We start from the raw sequence: 21,913 nt of genomic DNA on the forward strand, positions 1-21,913 counted from the left end.
CGCCCTCAATAAGATAGACAACACCAACTGCAGAGACTCAACATCAGTTCTCAATCTCACCCCCAATTTCCACGAAAAAAAAACATACATTTGGCTCAAGATGACCGCCTTCAAATTTTCAGCGTGGTTTATCGCTGCTCACATAACCTGCACAATGCCTTAACATCTCCGAAAACTCCGCCTTCTATCTGCGCTGCTTGTCACCGCTGCAACAAACGCCTTAGCAAGGTCACAGACCACTATTACTGGCGCCCGCAAGTTTTCCCTAAAAATAAAAGTAGACATTATTTTCCACAGCACGTATGTCACCTACATGCTCCAGTGCTCCACTTGTATAAGCAAAAAACTGGTCAAACCAAAGATATTGTTTAGGAAGCGTTTTAACAACCGTAGGGCCCACCCCACGCTTCTAGCCTTCCTCGGCTTCCACTGTCAAAACATGTCCAAATGTCAAGTCATTCTTTTCAAAACATCAAAGCTAGAACACTCCATATATATCTGCACAAAAGCGAATGTAAGTGGTGCATTATTGCAAACTGTGGTTCATTAAAGAGCCGCTTCAGCAGTAGGGCCGCTCTTTGCAGGCGCCCCGTAGTACTGCGATTCTCGACGGGCAAGCATATGGTCGTAAGCGGGTGGTGGACGCCAGCTGGCTTTCGACGTCATCCGGCTGACAGAATACTGGCGCCTGCACATTCGTTGAAAAGGAAACGACTAAATATTCTTCAACTCACGTGGTACAACACAAAAGCTTCATCATTAGCCATGGCTAGTAAACCTACAAGCACGTTTCGGTCCTGTGCATAGTTTTCTGCGTTTTATATTTATTACTTTTACTAAAGATGAGGCAATCAGGCTATTGAGCCAGAACGCTAAGCAATAGATGAAGTTATACTATGCAAGGTTAAAAGAATTGTTTCAAACTTTCCTGCTATCAGTTCATGCGTCACGCCCGGTCAGCACTACTAATTCCATCTGTCGCTCATTATGGTCAATGTAGTTAGAGAGAGGCTATGGGTTATAAATACATCCATACCATAAGCTGTTTTTTTTTTTCATGAATACTACTGCAGACTTTCACATCACTTGAGTGCAATACGACGGAACATTGGTTGCACGCAGAGAGTAAGTCTGCCTACAATCAGGGCGTCGTCTATCGTGCCTAAAATAAATGACATTACTTAGATGTTCCCCCTATAACATAATACCAGAATCAAACAAGAGGGTGCTACAATCGTCTCAGAATGCTACATTTGCCCGCCAATGTCGTTCTACAGCATTATGTGTTAACTCGCTACATGGGCTCTCTGGGGTGCCGTTCCGCCCCCTAATGTATCTCGCCTGGTGCATTGTGTAAGAATGCTTCAATATACTCATGTGTTTCACGAAGACTTACTGCTGCAAGAAAATACTGTGAAGCACTATTTTCTTGTTAAATATAAGCATGGCCCCTCAGTTCTCTTATTTATATATATATATATATATATATATATATATATATATATATATATATATATATATATATATATAAACGAGAAGAAAAGGGGGTTAACCGAGGGACCCGATAATTATTAGTCATATAATGAGAAGCCAACAAACACTGACACCAAGTACAACATAGGGGAAATTGCATGAACTTAATATGCAATTTCCCCTATGTTGTACTTGGTGTCAGTGTTTGTTGGCTTCTCATTATATGACTATATGACTATATATATATATATATATATATATATATATATATATATATATATATATATATATATATATATATATATATATATAAGAGAACTGAGGGGCCATGTTTATATTTAACATATAATATAAAATAATATATATATAATATATATATATACATATAATTTACAGTATAATAAAGCTCAGCGAGAGTCACCAGCTCACCCATCATTAGAAAACGATTCAAGAAGAAACCAGTAAGAATAGCTTGGCCACAGTGCCATTTTTTGGTTTTGAGCAAGCCATGCTTAAGTCACTGGCTTTCCCATTTGCCTTATTGGGAAATTAAGTAAGTTCCGGCCCTTCCTGTAAGCTCCGTACCCTCCCCCTTACCCCCGTACCCCCCTTATTATTAATCTCGCTTTGTCATGGCTTCGGATACTCCACATCAGGCGTAGCGAGAGCACCACGCAAAGAAAAATTATTTTCCGACTTCTCTGCGAAAGCAATTAGCCAAAGGAGTGCATGGGTTCATTTCAAGACTGGTAATAGCCCTTGTTGGCCTTGCTGAGGTGAACCGATGTCTTCATATGTCAACTCATGAATTTTCATAATAAAGTCATGAAATGAACTTTCGCGCTAGTGTCTCTCGGTGCGCGTCAAATGTGGAGGTCAAGCCAGCATAGTAATGGCAGGCAGCATATTTATTTATAACCCCTTTAGTGCTTGTAGCTTCGAATGCCCATGTTACTTTCAAGTTTCTTTAAGGGAATTCTTTCGTTACAAAACTCGCTCTACAAGAATGAGTAGTATTATTACAAAAACGTAACACTAGCGAGACAAGTTCAATGTTTGATAGTACAAGGGAAAATACGTTTTAGCCAAGCCATTGCCAGAACTACTACAAAGATGTCCGCATGTACTTAGTGGTAAGCGCGTGCTAAAGTGTCTTCATCGAATTATACGCTCGACATTGCTCGACAAAATAAACTAGCTATGAGCCTGAAACACAACTGTTGCAGAAAAAACTAAATTGACTGGGTGGCGCACGACACTAATGAACATCAATCAACAAAAATGGAAGGACCAACGTGTTTCCCCTAAGAAGCCTGCCAAATTGTAGAAAACTCTGTTAGAGATAGAAATTGTAGTTTTCAGGCACGTTCACTGAAAACACACAGTTTCTCACAAAAAATATCTGAGAGAACTGTGGCCCTATTGTCTACGGGAGCTACAAGGAGGTCACTTCATCCAGCATGGGAACGATCGATAAGCACACGGAATTAGCCTAAATTTCATCCTTACGGCTCCAAACGCTCTTGTGACTTTGCAGACTGATCATTTTCAACAAAGCATTGCGTAATATTGTTGTAATATTGTAAATGCCTAACTTCACAGTGATTATGCACGTGGGCAGTCTTGTGGCCTTCGGCATTTAGACAAGTGGAATTGCTTCGAACTTCAGGCTAACGTAGGCAGATAAAGCATAGTAAGCAAAGTCAAAAGAACATCTCAAAACGCAATCAAGCACGAAGATCGAACAAATCCATGTACAAAACATAATTTCCGTGATATATATGAACGTTTCCTCTAGCGATTTCAGTAGGAAACACTGTGGTCAAAAGACTGCCGCGCCCGGCCTGTCCAACTCACCCCGGCTTCGACTTCTTCTTGATAAGGTGGTCCCTGGCTGCGCGTACTTGTTGCAGCGCTTCCCGCTGTGCCAGGGACTTACGCGCGCCCTTCGCCATCCTGTGGTAGTACTTGTCGTAGAGGCGCGTCAGCGAGACGACCTCGTCGTGGACCGTGTTCGCCATGCTGCTCAGCACGGTGAGCACCACGTAAGCGACGAAGCCGATGCCGATCATGATGAGTGCGTTGGCGCGCATGAACGACACGTAAGCATCTACGCAACTGCGCGTGTGGATCTGCGCCAATTGGAGAAGGCATCTGCATTGGCATAAAAGCCTAAAGGCCAAATGCGACAAAAGTGCTGGGTCGCGTAGAAAAATGGGGCGGAATAGAGCAACCTCCATTGCAAAGGCTTACGTTTGGAACACGAGTGCATGTGTCACAAAGATATAGTCAAGAGTTCGACGAAAGTTGGTCTGGTGAGGTAACATGATGATGAAGAAAATTGCGGTCGCTGACCATGTCAGCTGAAAATAACATAGAGATGTTTCGGGACCCGTACGGGTTGCTTGATCACACAAAAAGCGGGCAAGAGCCGCAAGTCGTTTTTATGCTGAAATGTGAGGTAGAGAACGGGTGTAGTAGGCAGGCAGATTTCCGTCAGTCTTGTTGACACTGTTGTCCGTAGTTTGAATAAATAAAGATTCTAACAAGAGTCGCGCCGTCATATTGTTTTCCTTAGCTATTATTGCAGCGTTTTCCCAATCGATGTGGTTCGTGACTGCGATTATCGGCGTGTTCGGCAAGGGCGTTCGAGGTTTTTTTCTTCTTGGAGACGTCCCTTAGGTGCTATTTTAATCTTCTCGCGAATTTGCCGGTTTAGCCCATTAACTACAGCTGCAATCTGCGCATGGTACCTTGTAGATGACACGGGGGCAATTATTTCCTTCAAGCCGATCCCTCACGTTAACAAGATGACTTCTCAGTTTGTTGGATGGCATGTGCGCTATTCTAAGATCGTATCTTGAGAATACGTGGCTAAGAGCGTCGCTGACGCCAGGTACATATGGGACGCCAGCGCGTTTCGTGAACGACTTGCCTTGAGACGGCTTGGGATGGAGGACACGATCTTCCATATTGTTAAGAAACTTCTTGGGGTACCCGTTTCTGGATAATTCGTGACGAATTGTCTTCAGCTCGTTCTTCATTTCGTCGTCACTTGAGCAGATGCGTGTGGCTCGCGTCACGAGAGATGAGACGACGGATTGCTTGTGGCAAGCCGGGTGGTGACATGAATTGCAGATTAAGTACCGGCCGGTATGAGCCGCCATCCTATGCACACCAAATGAGTCTGGTTCCACTTCGCCGCATGAGGACGTCAAGGAAGGGTAGGCTATTGTCACACTCGTATTTTGTAGTAAATTGTATGGCTGCTTCTGATGAGTTGAGAAGACGCAGGAGGCGTCAAGCGTCCTGCCTCCGCACTATGCAGAAGCAGTTTTCTACGTAGCGGATGAAAACCTTTGGTGCGGGAGCAAAGTCAGCGAGGGCCTTCTGTTCAGTGACCTCCATGACCAAGTTGGCGGTGTAGTAGCGGAAATGGAAGCACACATGGCAGTTTCGTTGATCTCTCTGTAAAACTGTTTGTCGTATATGAATTAAGCGTTGCTCATACAAAAGTCTAAAAGCTCGCGAATGCCCTGTATTTCCAGAGGGATGCGCTCGGCGAGCGTCTCGTCAACCAGCAGGACATTTCTGCAGGTAGATACGGCCAGGTCAACAGGCACTGAAGTGAAGAGCGACTTCAAGTCAAACGAGACCATAACGTCGTTTTCATCCAGGGAAATGTCACGTACTTTCCCCACGAAGGCTGAAGAATTCGAAATGCGCTTCGTTGTTTTGCCGGCGAGCTAGCCCAACACTTGGTGTAGGTATCCTGACAACCGGTGCAGCGGTGACTTTGTGGAGTCGACAATAGGTCGTAAAACTCTTGGCTTGTGAACTTTTGGTAATCCGTATATTGCAGGTGCGGACCCGTTAGTACGCAAGAGGCGACGGTAGAGATACTTTTGCTGCCATGGTAAAAATTTAAAAACCTTGGAAAAGAGCTTTTGCAGTTTTGTTTGCAGGCTACGTATCGCGACGTATACGTATCCTCGTCTGAGAGCAAATCCTTTATTTTCGCATTGTAGCCACTTCAGTTGAGCAACACGATGGCGTTACCCTTATCAGCCGGAAGGATGGCAAAGGATGTATTGTTCCGAAGGCCCTCGATGGCTTGTTTCTCGGCAGGTGAAAAGCGCACGCCATGAACTCGCAGGCCACATGCATCTGCTCAAGTGACGACGAAATGCAGAACGAGCTGAAGACAATTCGTCACGAATTATCCAGAAACGGGTACCCCAAGAAGTTTCTTAACGATATGGAAGCTCGTGTCCTCCATCCCAAGCCGTCTTCAAGGCAAGTCGTTCATGAAACGCGCTGGCGTCCTAAATGTGACTGGCGTCAGCGACGCTCTTTGCCGCGTATTCTCAAGAGAAGATCTTAGAATAGCACACATACCATCCAACAAGCCGTGAAATCCGCTTGTTAACGTAAAGGATCGGCTTGAAAGCAAGAATTACCCCGGTGTCATCTACAAGGTACCATGCGTAGATTGCAGCTGCAGTTACATCGGTGAAACCGGCAAATGCACGAGAAGATTAAAAGAGCACCGAAGGGACGTCTCCTACAATAAAAAAGGCCTCGAACGCCCTGGCCGAACACGCCGATAATCGCAGTCACCGCATCGTTTGGAAAAACGCTGCTATAATAGCTAAGGAAAAGAATGCGATGATACGACTCTTGTTAGAATCTTTATTTATTCAAACTACGGGCAACGGTGTCAACAAGACTGATGGAAATCTGCCTGCCAATTACACCCGTCCTCTACCGCCCATTTTGGCATAAAAACGACTTGCGGCTCTTGCCCGCTATTAGTGTCACCAAGGAACCCGTACGCATCCTGAAACGTCTCTGTACTATTTTCATCTTGACTTAGTCAGTGACTGCAATTTCTTTGTGACAAAGATGCTCACAAAAGTACGCATTTTTCATACCGAAGCTGAAAACAACGTCGCCATTGCCACTTGCCGAAATAGACACGTAACTAAAAACGGGCTACTGTTCGGCATGACCTCTGAGATTAGGCATCGCCCAGCAGCTTTAAGACGAAACTTTACCTTTGGGCAGCTATCTAAATATTCTTTAACTCACGTGGTACACCACAAAAGGTTCTTTAGTAGCCATGGCTAGGGAACATGCAAGCACGTTTCGGCTCTCTGAACAGTTTTCTGCGGGTCACTCGTTTTGCTCGGCATCCACTGCACCCTACAGGTGGTCTCCAAATTCACTCTTCAGAAACTGTTCCCTCGAGTAGAAGATACAAATCACGAAGGCTTGTGCTTTTGAGTGTTGTATGCACCGGAAGGGATTGCAGATCCGGAAACAAGTAATGACCGCCATGTTTACGCACCACCTCTTTCACAAGATTAATTTCATTTAAAAGAAGTTAAAATGTCTGCAGGAGAGCAGCACGAAAGGCGATAGACAAGAAGGGGAACACACACCAGCGCTGGTGGGCTTTCCCCTTTTTGTCCTTCGTCTTTTTGCACCGTTCCCCTGTAGCGTATGTACCGACAAGCCCAAGCCGCCACGGTGTTGAAGTTAAAATGTACTCATGGTAGCAAGTATATATTTAATTTAGAGCGTCCATTTCTTAACAAAACATTTTTGAACATCGCAAAATTCGTATATTCGACTCTTCTTGTTCAAGAAATTGCAATACCAATCGAAACCCTGCCAGGAGCAGTCGATATGTTTTTTTTTATAATTCAAAACTTTGTATTAATTGTTCGCTATTTGCCAAGCAGTGAATAGTCTATGAAGAAATTTATTCCTTTCCGATGTACTTAGATTGATGTTCATGATTTAAAGTTTTGTTTTATTGAAAAAGAGAACGTTCAGGTGAGCCTACATATCGAGAAAGTTCTGAACGGCGTTATACATGTGATATACCAGGTCCAGCATACCATTAAAGGAGCCTAATTGAAATTTCTTTTGTAGAGGATAGTTGCTTTTCGATCAATGAAATTGCGCTGTGATGATGAAACGAGAAACAGCTGAAAGGAGCAGTTGTGATCAACGGAATTAACGACGCTTTTCTGGAGATAAGCGGAGCGTCCACGTATTTTGTTATCCTGAAAGCATCGACGTTCCAATTGCTTTCCGAGAGAAAGGCTTAGTTACGCACTAATGAGCAGATATCAGCTACAAATTTCTCAAAATAGCTGGTTCTCTCAGGATCTCTGTAAAACTGAATTTCATGTGAGTTGAATGCTAACCACGTTTAACTGCATAGGAAAAAAATAAGAGGAGCATAAAAATAGAGACAAAAATAAAAATGAAAAGAAGATCCCAGACTTGTTTTATGCACAAATCACAGATGTGTCTTAGTCCGTCCTTTATGGATGGCCGAGGTGTTGTATATTTTTACCCCAAGTGACTCGGTTCTTACGTTGTTTCTTTTTTCATTTCGTCCTTGAGGAACGTGTCCTGCCTCTTTTGCATTGTTTTCCGATGCTTTGTTCTGTCTAATGAGAGCATGGAGTGCTTAAGGCTTTTTATTAGGCTCGAGTCTTTCCTAATGCAATTTCAATTTTAAGTATTTTTTTAAGAGGAAGGTTTAGCCAGGGGCCAACTCCAATTTTTCTATTCAAATAGATATACAACCTAGAAATGCTTTTATCAGAGAACCGCTGGACCGATTAAAAAGAATTTCCTTGCATTTGAGAAACAAAGTCAAATTCTAGCGACTGTACGAAACACACTTTATATTTATGACCTAGGTTTACTACAAAAGTTACCGAAATTCGTTAATAAAAAAAATGGCTGTGGCTTAGGTAAGGTTAAGCCCAGGATGCGAAGCATACTAGCCTTTATTTTAGTTGTTGAACCACTGTTTAGCCTGGTGAACTGCTGTTGCTTGGCTATATTTGGTTCGGCTAGACGAAGAAACAACTCATGCATTACTTCTTCGCCTTCAAGAGTGGAACGCGACAGCGTTCCCGTCGACCCGCCAAGGGGTGTAAGACAATGGGCTACAGGGCAGCGACTACGCGCCCCGCATTGGACGCGGTGAGCGTCGAGCAAAGCAGCGTTCGGCGCGGCAACGAAATGTGCGCCTGAGCAAGAGACGCACGCCTTAGAAACAGCGCGTTTCTAAGGCAACACCGCATTCACTAGAGGCGCTTTTGTACCGCTTTGAAGCGTTGTACTCGTGGCTCCGTGGTAGCGTCTCCGTCCCACACTCCGGAGACCCTGGTTCGATTCCCACCCAGCCCGTCTTGCAAGCGTTGAGCCAAAGCCACTTCTCCTCTGTCGTGACGTCATGGTGTCACGTGATTTCATGGTCACCGCCGCGCCTGAGGAGCTGGGTTGAGCCCTCGTAATATGCTTCGCATAAAAATGAAGCGTGAAGTTTACAGATTTGTAACTCCGCTTCAAGAACATATATCACAGCTCTGTAAACTCCATCTGCTAGAACATTTAAAGCAAACAAGCTTCAGATCTGAGTTGCAGTTCACGTTAAAATGTTACACTGCGGACAAAAGTTCTGCACAAGTACTCACAAAATAGTGGTATAATTGAGATCGGTGTATAATACACAAATTTATTCCGCTTTAGATGTCTTGACAATTTTAGTTTACAGAATAGTGGTATCATTTCTTATTGCTGAGTTGGGTTGTTCATTTTATGAGAGTTCTTTTTCGAATATGCCATGTTCAAGAATTTTTCTAAAATGACAAACAGGCTAAAAACTAAATCTGCTTCTGCAACTACTAGATTTTAACTTTTTATTTCATATGAAACAAATTTCATCAAGATCTGTGAATTGATTGCTAAAACGGATTTATCTGTTCCCATGTATATAGATAGGAGTGCCTTAGCGAAAGTTTCCTCTTAGCATGTGCTCCACTTCTTGCCTTTTTTATATGAGCTACGGTTAAACGGGCCCATAATTCCCACTGAGGTGGCATATCTTGAGCCCCTGTCGGCTTGGATTCTGTAATTGTAAGTAATCTTTTGACGTGAATAAAATTCGTGCTAACCTTCAGATAAACAAGGAGTTATTCATCGAGTAAAACTGATCTTTATATCTCGGTCACCAGAAATACCTTGTCAAGAATACGAAGTAAAAGTCTAATCCTGCTGCATTGCTCATAAGAATTGCTTGTAGTCACCACTTAACAAGTTTGGGGGCTGAACTTCCTGCGTGCGAATAAATGAGCACAGCGGATCTGAAGCTGAGGGGGGTGCCGATTGATGGCGCTTCGCATAAGCCGAAAAGGCTGCGCCTTACCAAGACCTGTGACCGAATGGCCCGTGCCTTTCTTCTCAGTGACCACCATGAATCACCATCACATGGGCGCCGAGACTTTTTGACCTATTTTAGATGCGAGTAACTTTGCGTGAATGGTTCTCAGTGCGTGCGTGCGTGCGTGCGTGCGTGCGTGCGTGCGTGCGTGCGTGCGTGCGTGCGTGCGTGCGTGCGTGCGTGCGTGCGTGCTATACAGCCAACAAGCCGGCCATCCAGTCAGTCATTAAGCTCGATGGTCACCTTTTGCCAGGCTTGCTGTTCGGTCATGGAGAGCACTCCGGAACCACAGAAGCGGCGCTTCAGGCGAGTTTCAAGGCTCAGGTTCTCGCCTTCCAGTGGCCGACAGCAGGAGGCGGGAACCGAGCAGCGCTCTGTGCTCGGGTTCGACGGCGAGCAGTTGAAATAGATGTTGTGACCCCAATCGTGGTATCGCTCAGTTGTGATACCGCAGCAGCTGAACGAAGCCTGCACCATGTGGCAGCGGAAATCACTGTTTTCAGCTGTTCTTTCTTGCGTGTAAGAAACGCTGCGCCGCAAAACCTTCGTTTCTCTATAAATTTGAGTTTCGCGCGTTCTTGAAATACGTGTATATAACGCTGACTTTTTATATATTTTACCTCACTTTGTTTTTTTTATGCCTATGTTTCATTATTTATCACGTATTTGGGCTCTTGCTTTAATCATGTAAGCACCAACTTCCCGTTTTCTGTAATAACATACCTTATTTTCCTGTTGTAAGTATTAACAGGAGGTCTCACCCTTGCAGTCTGACTATGAGACCTCCTCCTGTATACATTTCATAGCAAATGTATTAAAATGTCCTTAAATTAAAACACCGAGAGGCTACTCCACAAGCTCATGTTCTGGATATTGCAAGAAAATGACAGAAACCTGATGAAGACAACGAATTACCGACAGTTTTTACTATCGAATTTCCTCCTGTATTACATTTCCTTTGTAACTGTAATAATGTCTAATTGATTGATTGATTGATTGATTGATTGATTGATTGATTGATTGATTGATTGATTGATTGATTGATTGATTGATTGATTGATTGATTGATTGATTGATTGATTGATTGATTGATTGATTGATTGATTGATTGATTGATTGATTGATACCATCTTGACCTCTTTCAGGCCTCACCATATTCCTTGAATGCGTAGCGACGCGGCGCAGGGGCGATGTATTGACGTCGTTTACCAATATGGGTTTTCAGTGTAGCGACCAGAACTAAACACAATGGTGACAAGGCAGCGCGAAAATCTTTGATCTTCCGTGCCTGTAAATATTGTACGGCCTGTTATCATGGTATCGTACCAATCATCCCAACTGACCGGCCAATCAAACATAGATGCACAAGGAGCATATAAGGCGAGTTCTCGAACCTTTTCGTGCACCTGAAGTTGTCCTGTTAAAGGAACCAACTAACGCATTGCGAAGGCTGACTGCAAGACGACCTTCCTTGTGTGTTCCTCCGTTCCTTCCTCCAGGCGCTTGAGTGATGTTGAGGGTCTTTTCAGCTCTGCCCATTGGCTATTGTATTTCTAATGTGAATAGCTTTTTGGGAAGCTTCACCTACTTTGTGGCGCGTATCTTTTTAAATTGGTTCCCTAAATTCGCTGAATTGCTCTGTTTGGTCTGCTCGCTAAATTAGCATACTCCTAAAATAGGTTCCAAGAAAGTTTTAGAATATTCTACTAAGTTCAGACAAAGTGCAAACAAATGGCCACGAAAAATAAAGTAGCTAATTGACATGGCACCACAAACATTCAACGCCCAATGTTAAAGTTCTGCATAAGTACGCAAGGACGAAAAAGTAAGCAGTAATCAGAAAGCTTCACAGTTGAAGAAAAATTTGTCCTAACGCGAGGATCGAAGCCACCACCAACATTTGTCCGTGGTGGTCGCATTACCATCGGAGCTAACCAGAAAATTAGCAGATCGCAAGGTGAGGCTGAATCAATCGTAAATGTTAAAATCACTTGGATGTGTACACTACACCACAAGGGTTGAGATCATTTGAAGTAAACTACATGCATAAGAGAATCTATGCGTCAACGTGGAGGCACTCCCACTAATGCTTCGGGATTTCGAGGTTCCACTTCAACAGCCAAGACGTTGTCGTTGTCAACGGTAATTCAAGGGTATCGTCACAGGTCTTCATTCTAAAACTCTGATCGAAAGGGTTTTTCAGATGGCAATATCCTGACCTTCAAAAACCCACTTAACCAGTGCCATGGGTGGGTGCTTACTGGTGCCTGTTTCTTACTTTTCACTATATAATGCGTTGAGTCTTTGTGGAAGCTTACCTGAGCAAAATCGACAAGTCGCGCGAAATCTGGGTTGTCCCTGTAGCTCACTATGAGGTCGATGCTGAACAAGCTCTGAGCACTCTGAGAGAGTCGCAGGAAAGAGGAAAAAACAAAGCTGTGATTTAGTGACCCGTCAATTATGGTTTTGTTTGAACTAGTTAGTTCGTCATAGTTAAGATTACAAACTGGACATAATTTACAAACGTAGCATGAGTCATGCGTCGTGTTGCATCCTTCACGCCCTGTTTATAAACTTAAGCTGTGCGCTAGAGCGATTCGGTGACAGCACGGTGCCGGTGGTACATTATTCAGACGTTTGTAACATGTGGCTCAGCTGGTAAATCAAGTGACCATCGATATAACAATAGCTTTGCGAATTCCAAATACAGCGCAAAAAAATACACATACACATAAAGAAGACACGATAGAGGCGGACGAGCGCTACTACCAACTGTTTATTCCAATCGACACACCCTCCGATTTTATAAAGTGAGCGACGCACAAGTATAACGCCACTTTTTCCATGCGAAGGTGATAAAAAACATAACTAAAAAGGCGAACAATACTGCTGCCTGCTTTAGATATCAGAATTCAAGAAGTCCAGTTTGGCACTGTACAAATGAATAGCTGCTTCGCTTGCACAGATAGGTGAATTTTTTAGGATATGAAATGCTTCCAAAGCCACTTCAGCCGTGTGGGTTGCAGGCTTGCCTAAGATAGTATTCTCAGAAAAAAGCGCCTCGCAACCACAAGCGATGATATGGGCAAATAATGGGCATATTAGTCCTCTTTTTTCTTAACTTTTAGTGTGTGCTCCCTAAGCCGGTCGTCGACGCACCATTCGGTTTGGCCCGTGTACGTTTTGATCGACCACATCGCTGTTGCAGCCACCCGTGCGAGGACTTACGCCTCTTGTCTTCGCAAGGGCATCATTCCAAGGGAAGTTGGTGCACTCTTCGCAGGTTTGAGGCCTTCTTTGGGTGATGCCACAAGGTTGTGCAAGATTCCTAAATCGGGGTTGTGGCGTCAGGATTGGTTATTCCTAGACTGTTTACGTGTTGTTTGCAGCGCAACACTGCCAGGAGGGTTTGCTTCCGCCAAACTTCGGGACTGCAGGTGTATAGCATCTCAGAAAACAGAGTTCAAATGGTGCGCTGCACGGCGCTCCTTGCTGAAGTGAAGGTCACTGAGAAAAAGAAGGGTTTCTCCCTGCCCGAAAATGTGTCTCGCACTCTGAAGAAGTAACCGAAATTCGTCGTTCCTCCCAAAGTTTCCGCTCGTGACCTTATCGTAATTCACCGCGAGCTATATTCAAAGTCAAGCGAGGAGTACAAGAAGCGCTGTCCCTTGGATAGCGTAGACTGCCTAAAAATATGTGCCCCTCAACGACCATTCCGGGGTGCGGAGAAGAAGTTAGAGAGCGTGGCCAACTACGTCAAGCAGAAGCGTTTGATTATCTTACAAGGAGACAAGGAGGGTTGGTTTGTTGTGATCCCTAAAGGCATGTTCACTGAAAAAGCCCAAGCTGCAGTGGACAAGAACTTTGTGGCGGTTAAGGCTAAGTATATCAAATTTTGTAAGGACTTGGAATGGAACGCTCTTGCTCTTTTAAAGATATCAGGAATATTAAGGGTAAATGTTTGAAGGTTTTCTTTTCCGCAAAATCCCCTAAGGAAGACGTTCCTTTCAGAACCATTGTGAGCGAAGGCGGTGCTTGGCGAAAGAATGTGAGCGTGTTTTTAATGAAGAACCTAGAGTCACTCACGGTTGTTAATCCTTTCCGCGTGAAAAAATCAGAAGTCGCTGAGTTTGTGAGACACAATAAGGGTACAGGTTATGGTTTGCTGGTCGACGTTAAGAATTTTTGTTCAGTACCTCAAGATAAGCTCTTAGTTGCTGTTGGGAATTGTATTGAAGAGAATGGCGAAGAAGACTTCCAGAACTCTGCCTGCTTGTCGGTTTACAATTTCTAACGCTTTTAGAGTTTTGTCTTAGTGCAACAATACAATACAATACAATCTTTATTGGGCATAAAGAAAACGAAGTACATATCGCAGGCCTGCCAAAGCCTCAGAAGGCTTGACTGGCAGTGCCTGACAGTCAGGTCACAGAAAATTGCACAGGGTTAATAGCGGAGTTAGCTATTAGTGGGTCAGCAAAATGTTGAGCAGTTATACAAAATGTTACATTAAACATCGACAATTCTAAGTAGTTTCTTAATCCCACATCTTGTGTTTGCTTCTGACACAGGCGTTGGAAATTTATTAAATATGGCTGGAACATAGTATTGCCGCGTTCTCCTTCCGTATTTTGTCGCAGTCTTGGGGATGACGTAGGGTTCCTTCGGTCTTAAGGAGCGGACAGGCGTATATCATGTTTTAAAATCATTCTTCCAGAAGTGTTTAATTACAACACTTTCGACAATCAGGGAAGTGAAGTTTGGCAAATTCAACAACCTAAAGATGTCTTCATCTTGGTTTGGACACAAATCGTAAGCCACTGTTAAAAGCAGCGAACGTAAAATTGAATTAATTATTGAGCTCCACCTAAGGGTATAATGGCCATATACAGTCAAGCCATAACGTAGCACACTGTAGACTAAAGCATGAACAATAATTTTTTGAACGGAGATTGGCATAAGACATTGTATATTGTATAATACACAGGAGACCGCGCGCAGCCTTTTACAGACGTGGGATAATTGCGAGTTCCATAAAAGATCACAGTCAAAAATCAAACCAAGTTACTTAACAGAAGATCCATTTTTAACAGGTTGACATGTACATTCATAACACTCCGATGTGTGTTATAATGATGATGTCGTAGGAAGGATTATTTTGATGGGGTTATGGAAACAAACAAGTCGCGTTTTAGAAGGGTTGATGCTTATTAAATTAGCCGCAAACCAGTCGATAGCTTTAGTTGCCTCATTCTGTAAGGAGCTAATTGCATCAGAGTAATTAGTTGCACAGAACACAAGAACAGTATCATCGGCATATTGATATATATAATTACTTACTACACTGGACAAATTATTCACATAAATGTTAAAAAGCAGGGGGCCTAATATTGAGCCCTGAGGGACTCCAGTATGAATACTGGAAATAACACTTAAACTATTTCCCACCTTTACACACTGTCGTCTATCCTGCAGAAAGTTAGTTAATAAATTCAAGAATGATCCACGAAGGCCTAGGAGAGACAGTTTCTGTAACACAATGTCATGACAAACACTGTCGAATGCCTTAGAGGCATCTATAAGGAGGGCACATGCTACCCAGTTATTGTTTTATTATTTATTATTTATTAACATTCACTGTTTTTAACAGGCGCCCTTTTCTTCAACGTAGGAGAGTGGGTATTCGGTCTTGTGTTGCGTCGATCTTATGTGACGTATATTTAACAGATACTGACAGGGCGCTCAACTTCGCTTTTAATGGTGGGAAGGTTCCTAAAGTATTTAGGTACGTCGATGACTTTTTAGTTCTTTTAGAGGGACATGGTGCCCTTACATCACCTGAGAGTATTTTAGATGTTTTTAAACAAGCGGGGCAGCGTTTGAATTTCACCCATGAATTGCCTAGCACTAAGGGAAGCGTAGCAGGGGACGGCAGAAAGTTAGGTGGGCGGATGAGATTAAGAAGTTTGCAGGGACGGCATGGCCACAATTAGTACATGACCGGGATTGTTGGAGAAATATGGGAGAGGCCTTTGCCCTGTAGTGGGCGTAACCAGGCTGATGATGATGATGATGATGATGATGATGATGATGATGATGATGATGATGATGATGATGATGATGATGATGATGATGATGATGAGGGGTTACAATTCCTGGATCTAAGGCTAAGGTTTCGCGTAGACCATGTGTGCTGGGAGTATTTCCCACGGGTCAAGATTTGGGACTTTTGCCTTTTGACTCTGCCCACTCAAAAATAGCAAAAAGGGCATGGCGTTTTAGTTCTTGGATGCTGCGCTCCGAAAATCGAGCTCGCATGTAATGCAGCATAGCTCTGAACATCAGATTGGTCGCCTCTTGGCAGTGGGATTTCCTGTGTTGCTTGTTGGTGCAGTGGACGAATCTCTCCTGCAAAAGGTGAATAACAGAGCCGGAATGGAAAGCACGGAGATCCAGCGACGGACGGCACAGTTCTTAGTAATGCCTTATATGCATAAGGTCTCGCGCAACCTGAACAAGGTCGTGAACAGGTATTGAATTCCTGTGGTCTTTACAACTCCTAATAAGTTTTCCTGGCTCAGCCCTCGGATTTGCGTTGACAGCAAACGAGGTCGCAAAACCTGACATGAACAACCCCACGTAGGGTGTGCGGCAGGAGTGGTATATTCAGTTCCCTTGGAGTGCGGAAATGAATACATCGGCCAAACCGAATGGTGCATCAACGACCGGCTTAGGGAGCGTGCGCTAAAAGTTAAAAAAAGAGGACAAATATGCACATTAGGTTGCCCATATCATCGCGTGTGGTTGCGAGGCACTTTTTCTGAGACTACTATCTTAGGCAAGTTTCCAAACCACACGGCTCGAGTGTCTTTAGAAGCATTCCATATCCACTAAAATTCACCTGTCTGTGTAAGCGAAGCATCTATTCTTTTGCACAGAGCCGAAGTTTACTTCTTCAATTCTGCTACCTAAAGCAGGCAGCAGTATTAAAAACATAACTAAACATAACTGTTTAGTTATGTTTTTATGACCTTCGCATGGAAAAGGGGCGTGGCACTTGTGTGTGGCTCACTTTATAAAATCGGAGGGTGTGTCGATTGGAGTAAAGAGTTGGCAATAGGAATCGTCCGCGTCTGTAGTGTCTTCCTTATGTGTATGTGCATTTCTTGCGCTGCATTTGGAATTTACAATGTTAGGCTAACGAGCCCAACAGATGGTCCTTCTGATAAGAATAGTTTTTCTGCAACATAATACTGCAGCGGATCTGCTGCCTTAATTTTTGTATTTGTGCTCAAAAATTTTTTCTATACTTATACGCTACTTAACAGCAGATACACAAAAGGCCTTGTGCAAGTCTATCATCCCTAAAATCTGCAGAGACTCGAAGCTTTTAAAATGCAGACACGTCGTTACACACATGTACCCCCGTGACCCACACACACAACTAATAAGTTTACAGAAACACGTTGGCCCACCTGGTAGCGTTTTGTGAAACCCCAAACAATGTTGGATTGCCAGGTACCCACAAAATGTTTTGCATAACATAGATTCCCAAATTGCGCGGGTTCCTCACACATAAAAAGGAAGTTAGTCTTCCTTGTAAGCATCTTTCTTTATCTGATATGTATTTGCTCACAACATATGAGAAACAACAAAACATGCTGACTATGATTAACTTTTTTTGCACGTAGTGCTAGCTTTCAATTAATTTTGATTGATGTTAGCGTTGCACTATTGTATATGATCGCCAGCGCATGTGTAAAGTGTCCATACATCATGCTTCGAGAAATTCTGGAGTCGAATTCACAGAGCTCTTTGTCCGCAAGTGCTCTTTTCCATTACCCTGCCGCTTTCTTTAATAATGTGTCTAGCATTAAGAGAGGCTGAAATTTCGTCTTACGAAAGAGTTCAGCGTAAGACATTTTTTTAGAGTACGAGCTGCGGTTCTTTAAGTGATGGCGTGATTAGTGACTGAGACGCGCAGAGGTCACCAAAACTAGCTAATATTTCTGTTTTGATTGTCTATTTAATTATCTCGTTAAGGCGTTTCCTTACTATACTGGTTGAAAATTCGGTCGACAACAGCACATACAATGCATTGGCCGTCAAGAAATTCACAATTCCTTCTGTGAACGTTGTTGCCATGGTCTCTGAGATGATTGTTCACACATCCACCAGTTGCCTACACAGGCCCAGCAACATAATAAAGTCCCTCAGAAATTACATACTCTGAACAACCAATAACTTGCATTTCTGAGATTTTTCGCACGTTTTCGTGAACAGTGAGACAAAATGGCCTCGCGAGGAAGCCTATAGCACCTGAAGCTCATTGTCACCTGAAGCTCATGGGGCGTAGAAACATTTTCCTCATTTTTCTCTCTGCTACGTACACCAAATTAGCAATATACTGACACGCCCAAAACCGCTACACTTGTGCTGTCACACCAGCCAAATCAGATAAATCTCCTTGACACCAACGCCTCCCTTCACAACGGAGAAAGCAGCGTGACGATAAACCCGCCGCTTTAGAACGTGTCACCGAATGACGCCACCATCTCTCATCGCAGTGGCCGAGGAGCAAAACATGTGGCTGTTCTACCTTTTGAGGATTTTCTGGCTAGCTTTGCCACTTGCTTGTTTTCCGGTGTCGTGATAAAAAATGTCAACACCGTACCGCAATTGTTCCATCAAGATTGTTATGGGCGTCGTAAAATATATTGTCAACAAATAGACATAATAAATCACCACACATATACAATACCCTGCTCGCCTATGTGCCGTTATAGTGCGAGCTGCAGCATAAACGTAGTTCGCTGTCTCAGATGTGCTAATGCTAGAAGTCATTGAAATCAAATATCATAATTTCTATAACTTCTATTGGTTCTACTCACGTTCTTGCTCAGGAAGGGGAGGATCATGGCACCGGCGATGAAGATTATGGTGATTATCATAAGTAGGCAGAGGTCTTTGACGTACCAGCGCAAGAAACAGATGTTCTCGCGCAAGGCACCCATGAACCCCGTGAAGCTGATGACGAGGAGAAGACCGGAGATGAGCAGCCCCGAGACCTCCATGTTCACCAAGAAACTGATGAGCAGTGAGCGGTTCAGGAATGAGATCGCGTCACGCCGCTCATATACGGACGCCAACTGTGAACGAGGAAGAAGGGTTCAACTGTTAAGTACGCGCACAACCTCACCTCGAAAAGTGCGGGAAACCAAAATACTCTTATCTTTCGGTGATATCGCATCTAATAGAGCGAAGCAACATGGCTCTTGGAAAAATGATTGGAAAATGCCCGAGCCCACCCAGTGCTGGTGGCTGTCCTTGTGAAGGGCCGTCTATTGGGCTAGTTGGTCTGACATTGTAAATTTCAAATACAGCGTAAAAAATACACATACACACAAGGAATACAGGACAGACGCGGACGAGCGCTACTACCAATTTCATAAAGTCATCCACGCACAAGCGCCACGCCCCATTTTCCATGCGATCGTGATAAAAAACATAACTAAAAAGATTAACAATACTGCTGCCTGCTTTAGATAGCAGAATTCAAGAAGTCCAGTTCGGTACAGTGCAAATGAATATACTTTTTGCTTACACAAGTAGGTAAATTGTTTTGGATATGGAATGCTTCTGAAGCCACTCGAGCCGTACTATCTTAGGCAAGTCTGCATACCACACGTAACACGCTACCGGAACATTAGAATTCATTGGAATCAGCGAGCTGCGAATGACTATCACGTTTGCGAGCGCTGACTTAGTAGCTGTTGTTTGCTGTCATGTTGAACTACCCTTTAATTCCTAACTGTTACGTTGGGGCAAAAAGAGTTTTGGAAGCCTGCACGGGTGCTACGTGCGATAACAAGAGCATATCCGCGGATATACTTTGGTGGTAAATTTTTGTCATGCAGAATCCATAATTAAGCGCCATAACAAGCAATCACAACTGGCAAACGCAGCTGCTAGGATAGCGTTTTATTTATTGGACGAAACTTTTATAATTGTTGAGGTTTTCAGTGTGCTTAGTTCATGTTTATTTTATTTTATTTTGGAGGGAGGAAGGGCGAGAAGTGGAAGCGTGGCAGGGTGCATATGCACTTGTTCTGAAGTCATGCTGAAAAACCAGCATGAATCGATCACTGGGCGTATATCTTTTGTACGTGGTTTGAACGGCACGTATGGCTGTGCTTGTACAAACATGAATGAGTGAATAAATTTTATTCAAAAGGGGATGGCTCTGCGGCCTACGTTAGCGTGCGGGAAGATGGGTTGGGTAGAGAGGAGAGGGGCGGCAGTGATCCCCAGTGTAACAAGATAGCGCTATTGTGGCTTACGGTGATTACGCAGCATGGATTAGCTAAGCACTGCAGCCCCATAGTCTTGATGACAAGAACTGACCCCCACTCATCTTATACTACTCCTCGGGTCCCAGGTCACGACGACCGATCTTCATCATATTAAAGCGATAGCGTTAAGGAGCCCGTGTCGCAGCAAATGCGTCGTCGTCGTCCGACGTCGAGTGCAGGCAAAAAATTGCTTCGGCAAAACATTTCGAACCACGCATACCCAACCACGCAGGCCCCCTATGTGGCGCAAAGAAGCTACGTAACTAATTGAATTTCTTAAGGCAAAATACGTAGAACAATCATAAAGTACTACTTACACACAACCTACAGACGTGATAGCGTCGAATTGCAACTTTAATATACGAGAAAACCTAATTATTTTACGCGGAAACTCAAACCCAAACCCCTTTTAACGGGATAGTGTTTTCGAGCTGCCGTTTGAGGTTTGCCTCAGTACGAGTGGCGCGGCGCCCTCGGTTCCTTGCACATGAAAAAAAAAGAAGGACCACAAAGCTTGCCTTCATGCATAGCGTTCGCGGCCAGCGTTTCCCAGTGAACGTTGTGGTTACATAAGCTACAGTTACCGGAAGCCTGAGAAGCACTCGGGGATCATTGAATGCTATCGCGTTTTACTCTTAAAGGCAAAGCTTACACGTCCTCCAATTTTTTCTCCCGATCAAGGACATTAATGTGACGTTCGATAAGGAACATATCCTTTGCTATGGACGCACTCTGCTGTTATCAATACCCCTATGTTAGCAACTAATCTAGCAATATGCTAGAAGCCATTGTAGAAGAGTCGATATTACTTTCGAACACCTGAACCAGCGTGACTATATCTTTTTCCATTGTCTTCAGTTCTTATTTTCGATCAATATACGGTTATTCTACCCTCTTTTTGACCTAGCGGTGCCGCTAAACGCATTGACGAAGGCAAGAAAATTCCTAAAATAGCTAGCGCATCATTTCTGCCTGGGTATGCTTACCTCGCAACAGAATACCACTATAATGGTTGATTTTTGTATTCAACTTCACAGCAGTTCAGTAAGCATTGAGCTAAAGTAAAGCTCACGACTTGTAGCTTCGCTGGAGACTGGCGAAGCAGCTACACAGCCACGACAGGTGCGCGTGAAAGGCGCTGGCCGAAATGCAGTTCGGTACTCACGCATATGAACGAGACCACGCAGCTGGAGGCGAAGAGGAGCAAGTTTATGAAAACGAGCGGCACCCGGCGCCACGGGCTGACGTCGATAATCAACGTTGACTCGTCGCCCTTCGGCGTCGGAATCCTCTTGACCATGGTTGGCTTCTTCTTCTAGTTCAGCGTGCAGCAAACACGCTCGCCCGCGCTAATCATCTACTTCCTCCTCTTTGTTCATTTACTGCGGTGTGGACCCCTCGTTGAAGCTAACAGTAGGGGACATAGAGAAAGATAGAAAATATATTTATTGTCGTCGTAAGGTTAAAGGGTAGAGCCCTTAGTCCAGGGCTGCTATGGACATGGCGATGCCGACGTCTTGATGACCTCAGCAAACGCCAACTATGTCATGCGCCTGAACTTGTGTGCTGCAGTTTTGTATATATAGTTCGTATTCATAGAGGGCGTTGTGCAGGTACCCTTACTCGTTTCTGTACTGCCCACATACGTCATACGACCCCCGAATGAACTAAACAGCAATCCAATTTGCAGTTACCATTACTAAAGTGTTACATTATGGCTATCAGTCTGTCTGTGCAGCGTTTCAGCTCCAGCGAAGTTGCAGGCCTAGGTCACTCATCGCAAGCGCGTGTGCCTCGGTGTAAGAAAACTATATTATCTGTATACGGAAACTGTGCC

The 21,913-nt window shown here is 43.9% G+C and overlaps 3 protein-coding genes across 3 annotated transcripts in view; 1 reads left to right on the forward strand and 2 right to left on the reverse strand.

Annotated features, from left to right (window-relative positions):
- Positions 1 to 21,913, forward strand: part of LOC135903828 (L-asparaginase 1-like) — a 204,692-nt gene that overhangs the window by 152,705 nt on the left and 30,074 nt on the right. The window lies entirely within an intron of this gene.
- Positions 473 to 10,240, reverse strand: LOC135903829 (tetraspanin-33-like). Its single transcript, XM_065434241.1, has 3 exons — positions 9,968 to 10,240; positions 3,331 to 3,605; positions 473 to 688 (listed from the first exon to the last, which is right to left on the reverse strand). Exons 1-3 carry the CDS (start codon positions 10,199 to 10,201, stop codon positions 547 to 549), a joined length of 651 nt encoding a protein of 216 aa, XP_065290313.1. The 5' UTR covers positions 10,202 to 10,240; the 3' UTR covers positions 473 to 546.
- On the reverse strand, positions 11,503 to 21,425 carry LOC135903806 (tetraspanin-33-like). Its single transcript, XM_065434225.1, has 4 exons — positions 21,242 to 21,425; positions 18,616 to 18,873; positions 12,043 to 12,126; positions 11,503 to 11,523 (listed from the first exon to the last, which is right to left on the reverse strand). The coding sequence occupies exons 1-4, from the start codon at positions 21,374 to 21,376 to the stop codon at positions 11,503 to 11,505; spliced, it is 498 nt and encodes a 165-aa protein (XP_065290297.1). The 5' UTR covers positions 21,377 to 21,425.

The sequence above is a fragment of the Dermacentor albipictus genome, chromosome 4, assembly GCF_038994185.2.
Source record: "Dermacentor albipictus isolate Rhodes 1998 colony chromosome 4, USDA_Dalb.pri_finalv2, whole genome shotgun sequence".
In the NCBI taxonomy this organism is placed as follows: Eukaryota; Metazoa; Arthropoda; class Arachnida; order Ixodida; family Ixodidae; genus Dermacentor; species Dermacentor albipictus.

What these genes read in the sequence shown, in the direction of transcription:
- LOC135903829 (XM_065434241.1), bottom strand. Translation starts at nt 10,201, where the DNA reads ATGGTGCAGGCTTCGTTCAGCTGCTGCGGTATCACAACTGAGCGATAC. An exon ending in AACAGCAAGCCTGGCAAAAG is followed by an intron (nt 3,606 to 9,967) that starts GTGACCATCGAG and finishes CAATTGGCGCAG; the next exon opens with ATCCACACGCGCAGTTGCGT. An exon ending in AAGAAGAAGTCGAAGCCGGG is followed by an intron (nt 689 to 3,330) that starts GTGAGTTGGACA and finishes ACGAATGTGCAG; the next exon opens with GCGCCAGTATTCTGTCAGCC.
- LOC135903806 (XM_065434225.1), bottom strand. Translation starts at nt 21,376, where the DNA reads ATGGTCAAGAGGATTCCGACGCCGAAGGGCGACGAGTCAACGTTGATT. An exon ending in GCGTGGTCTCGTTCATATGC is followed by an intron (nt 18,874 to 21,241) that starts GTGAGTACCGAA and finishes CCTCGTTCACAG; the next exon opens with TTGGCGTCCGTATATGAGCG. An exon ending in TCCCCTTCCTGAGCAAGAAC is followed by an intron (nt 12,127 to 18,615) that starts GTGAGTAGAACC and finishes CGACTCTCTCAG; the next exon opens with AGTGCTCAGAGCTTGTTCAG.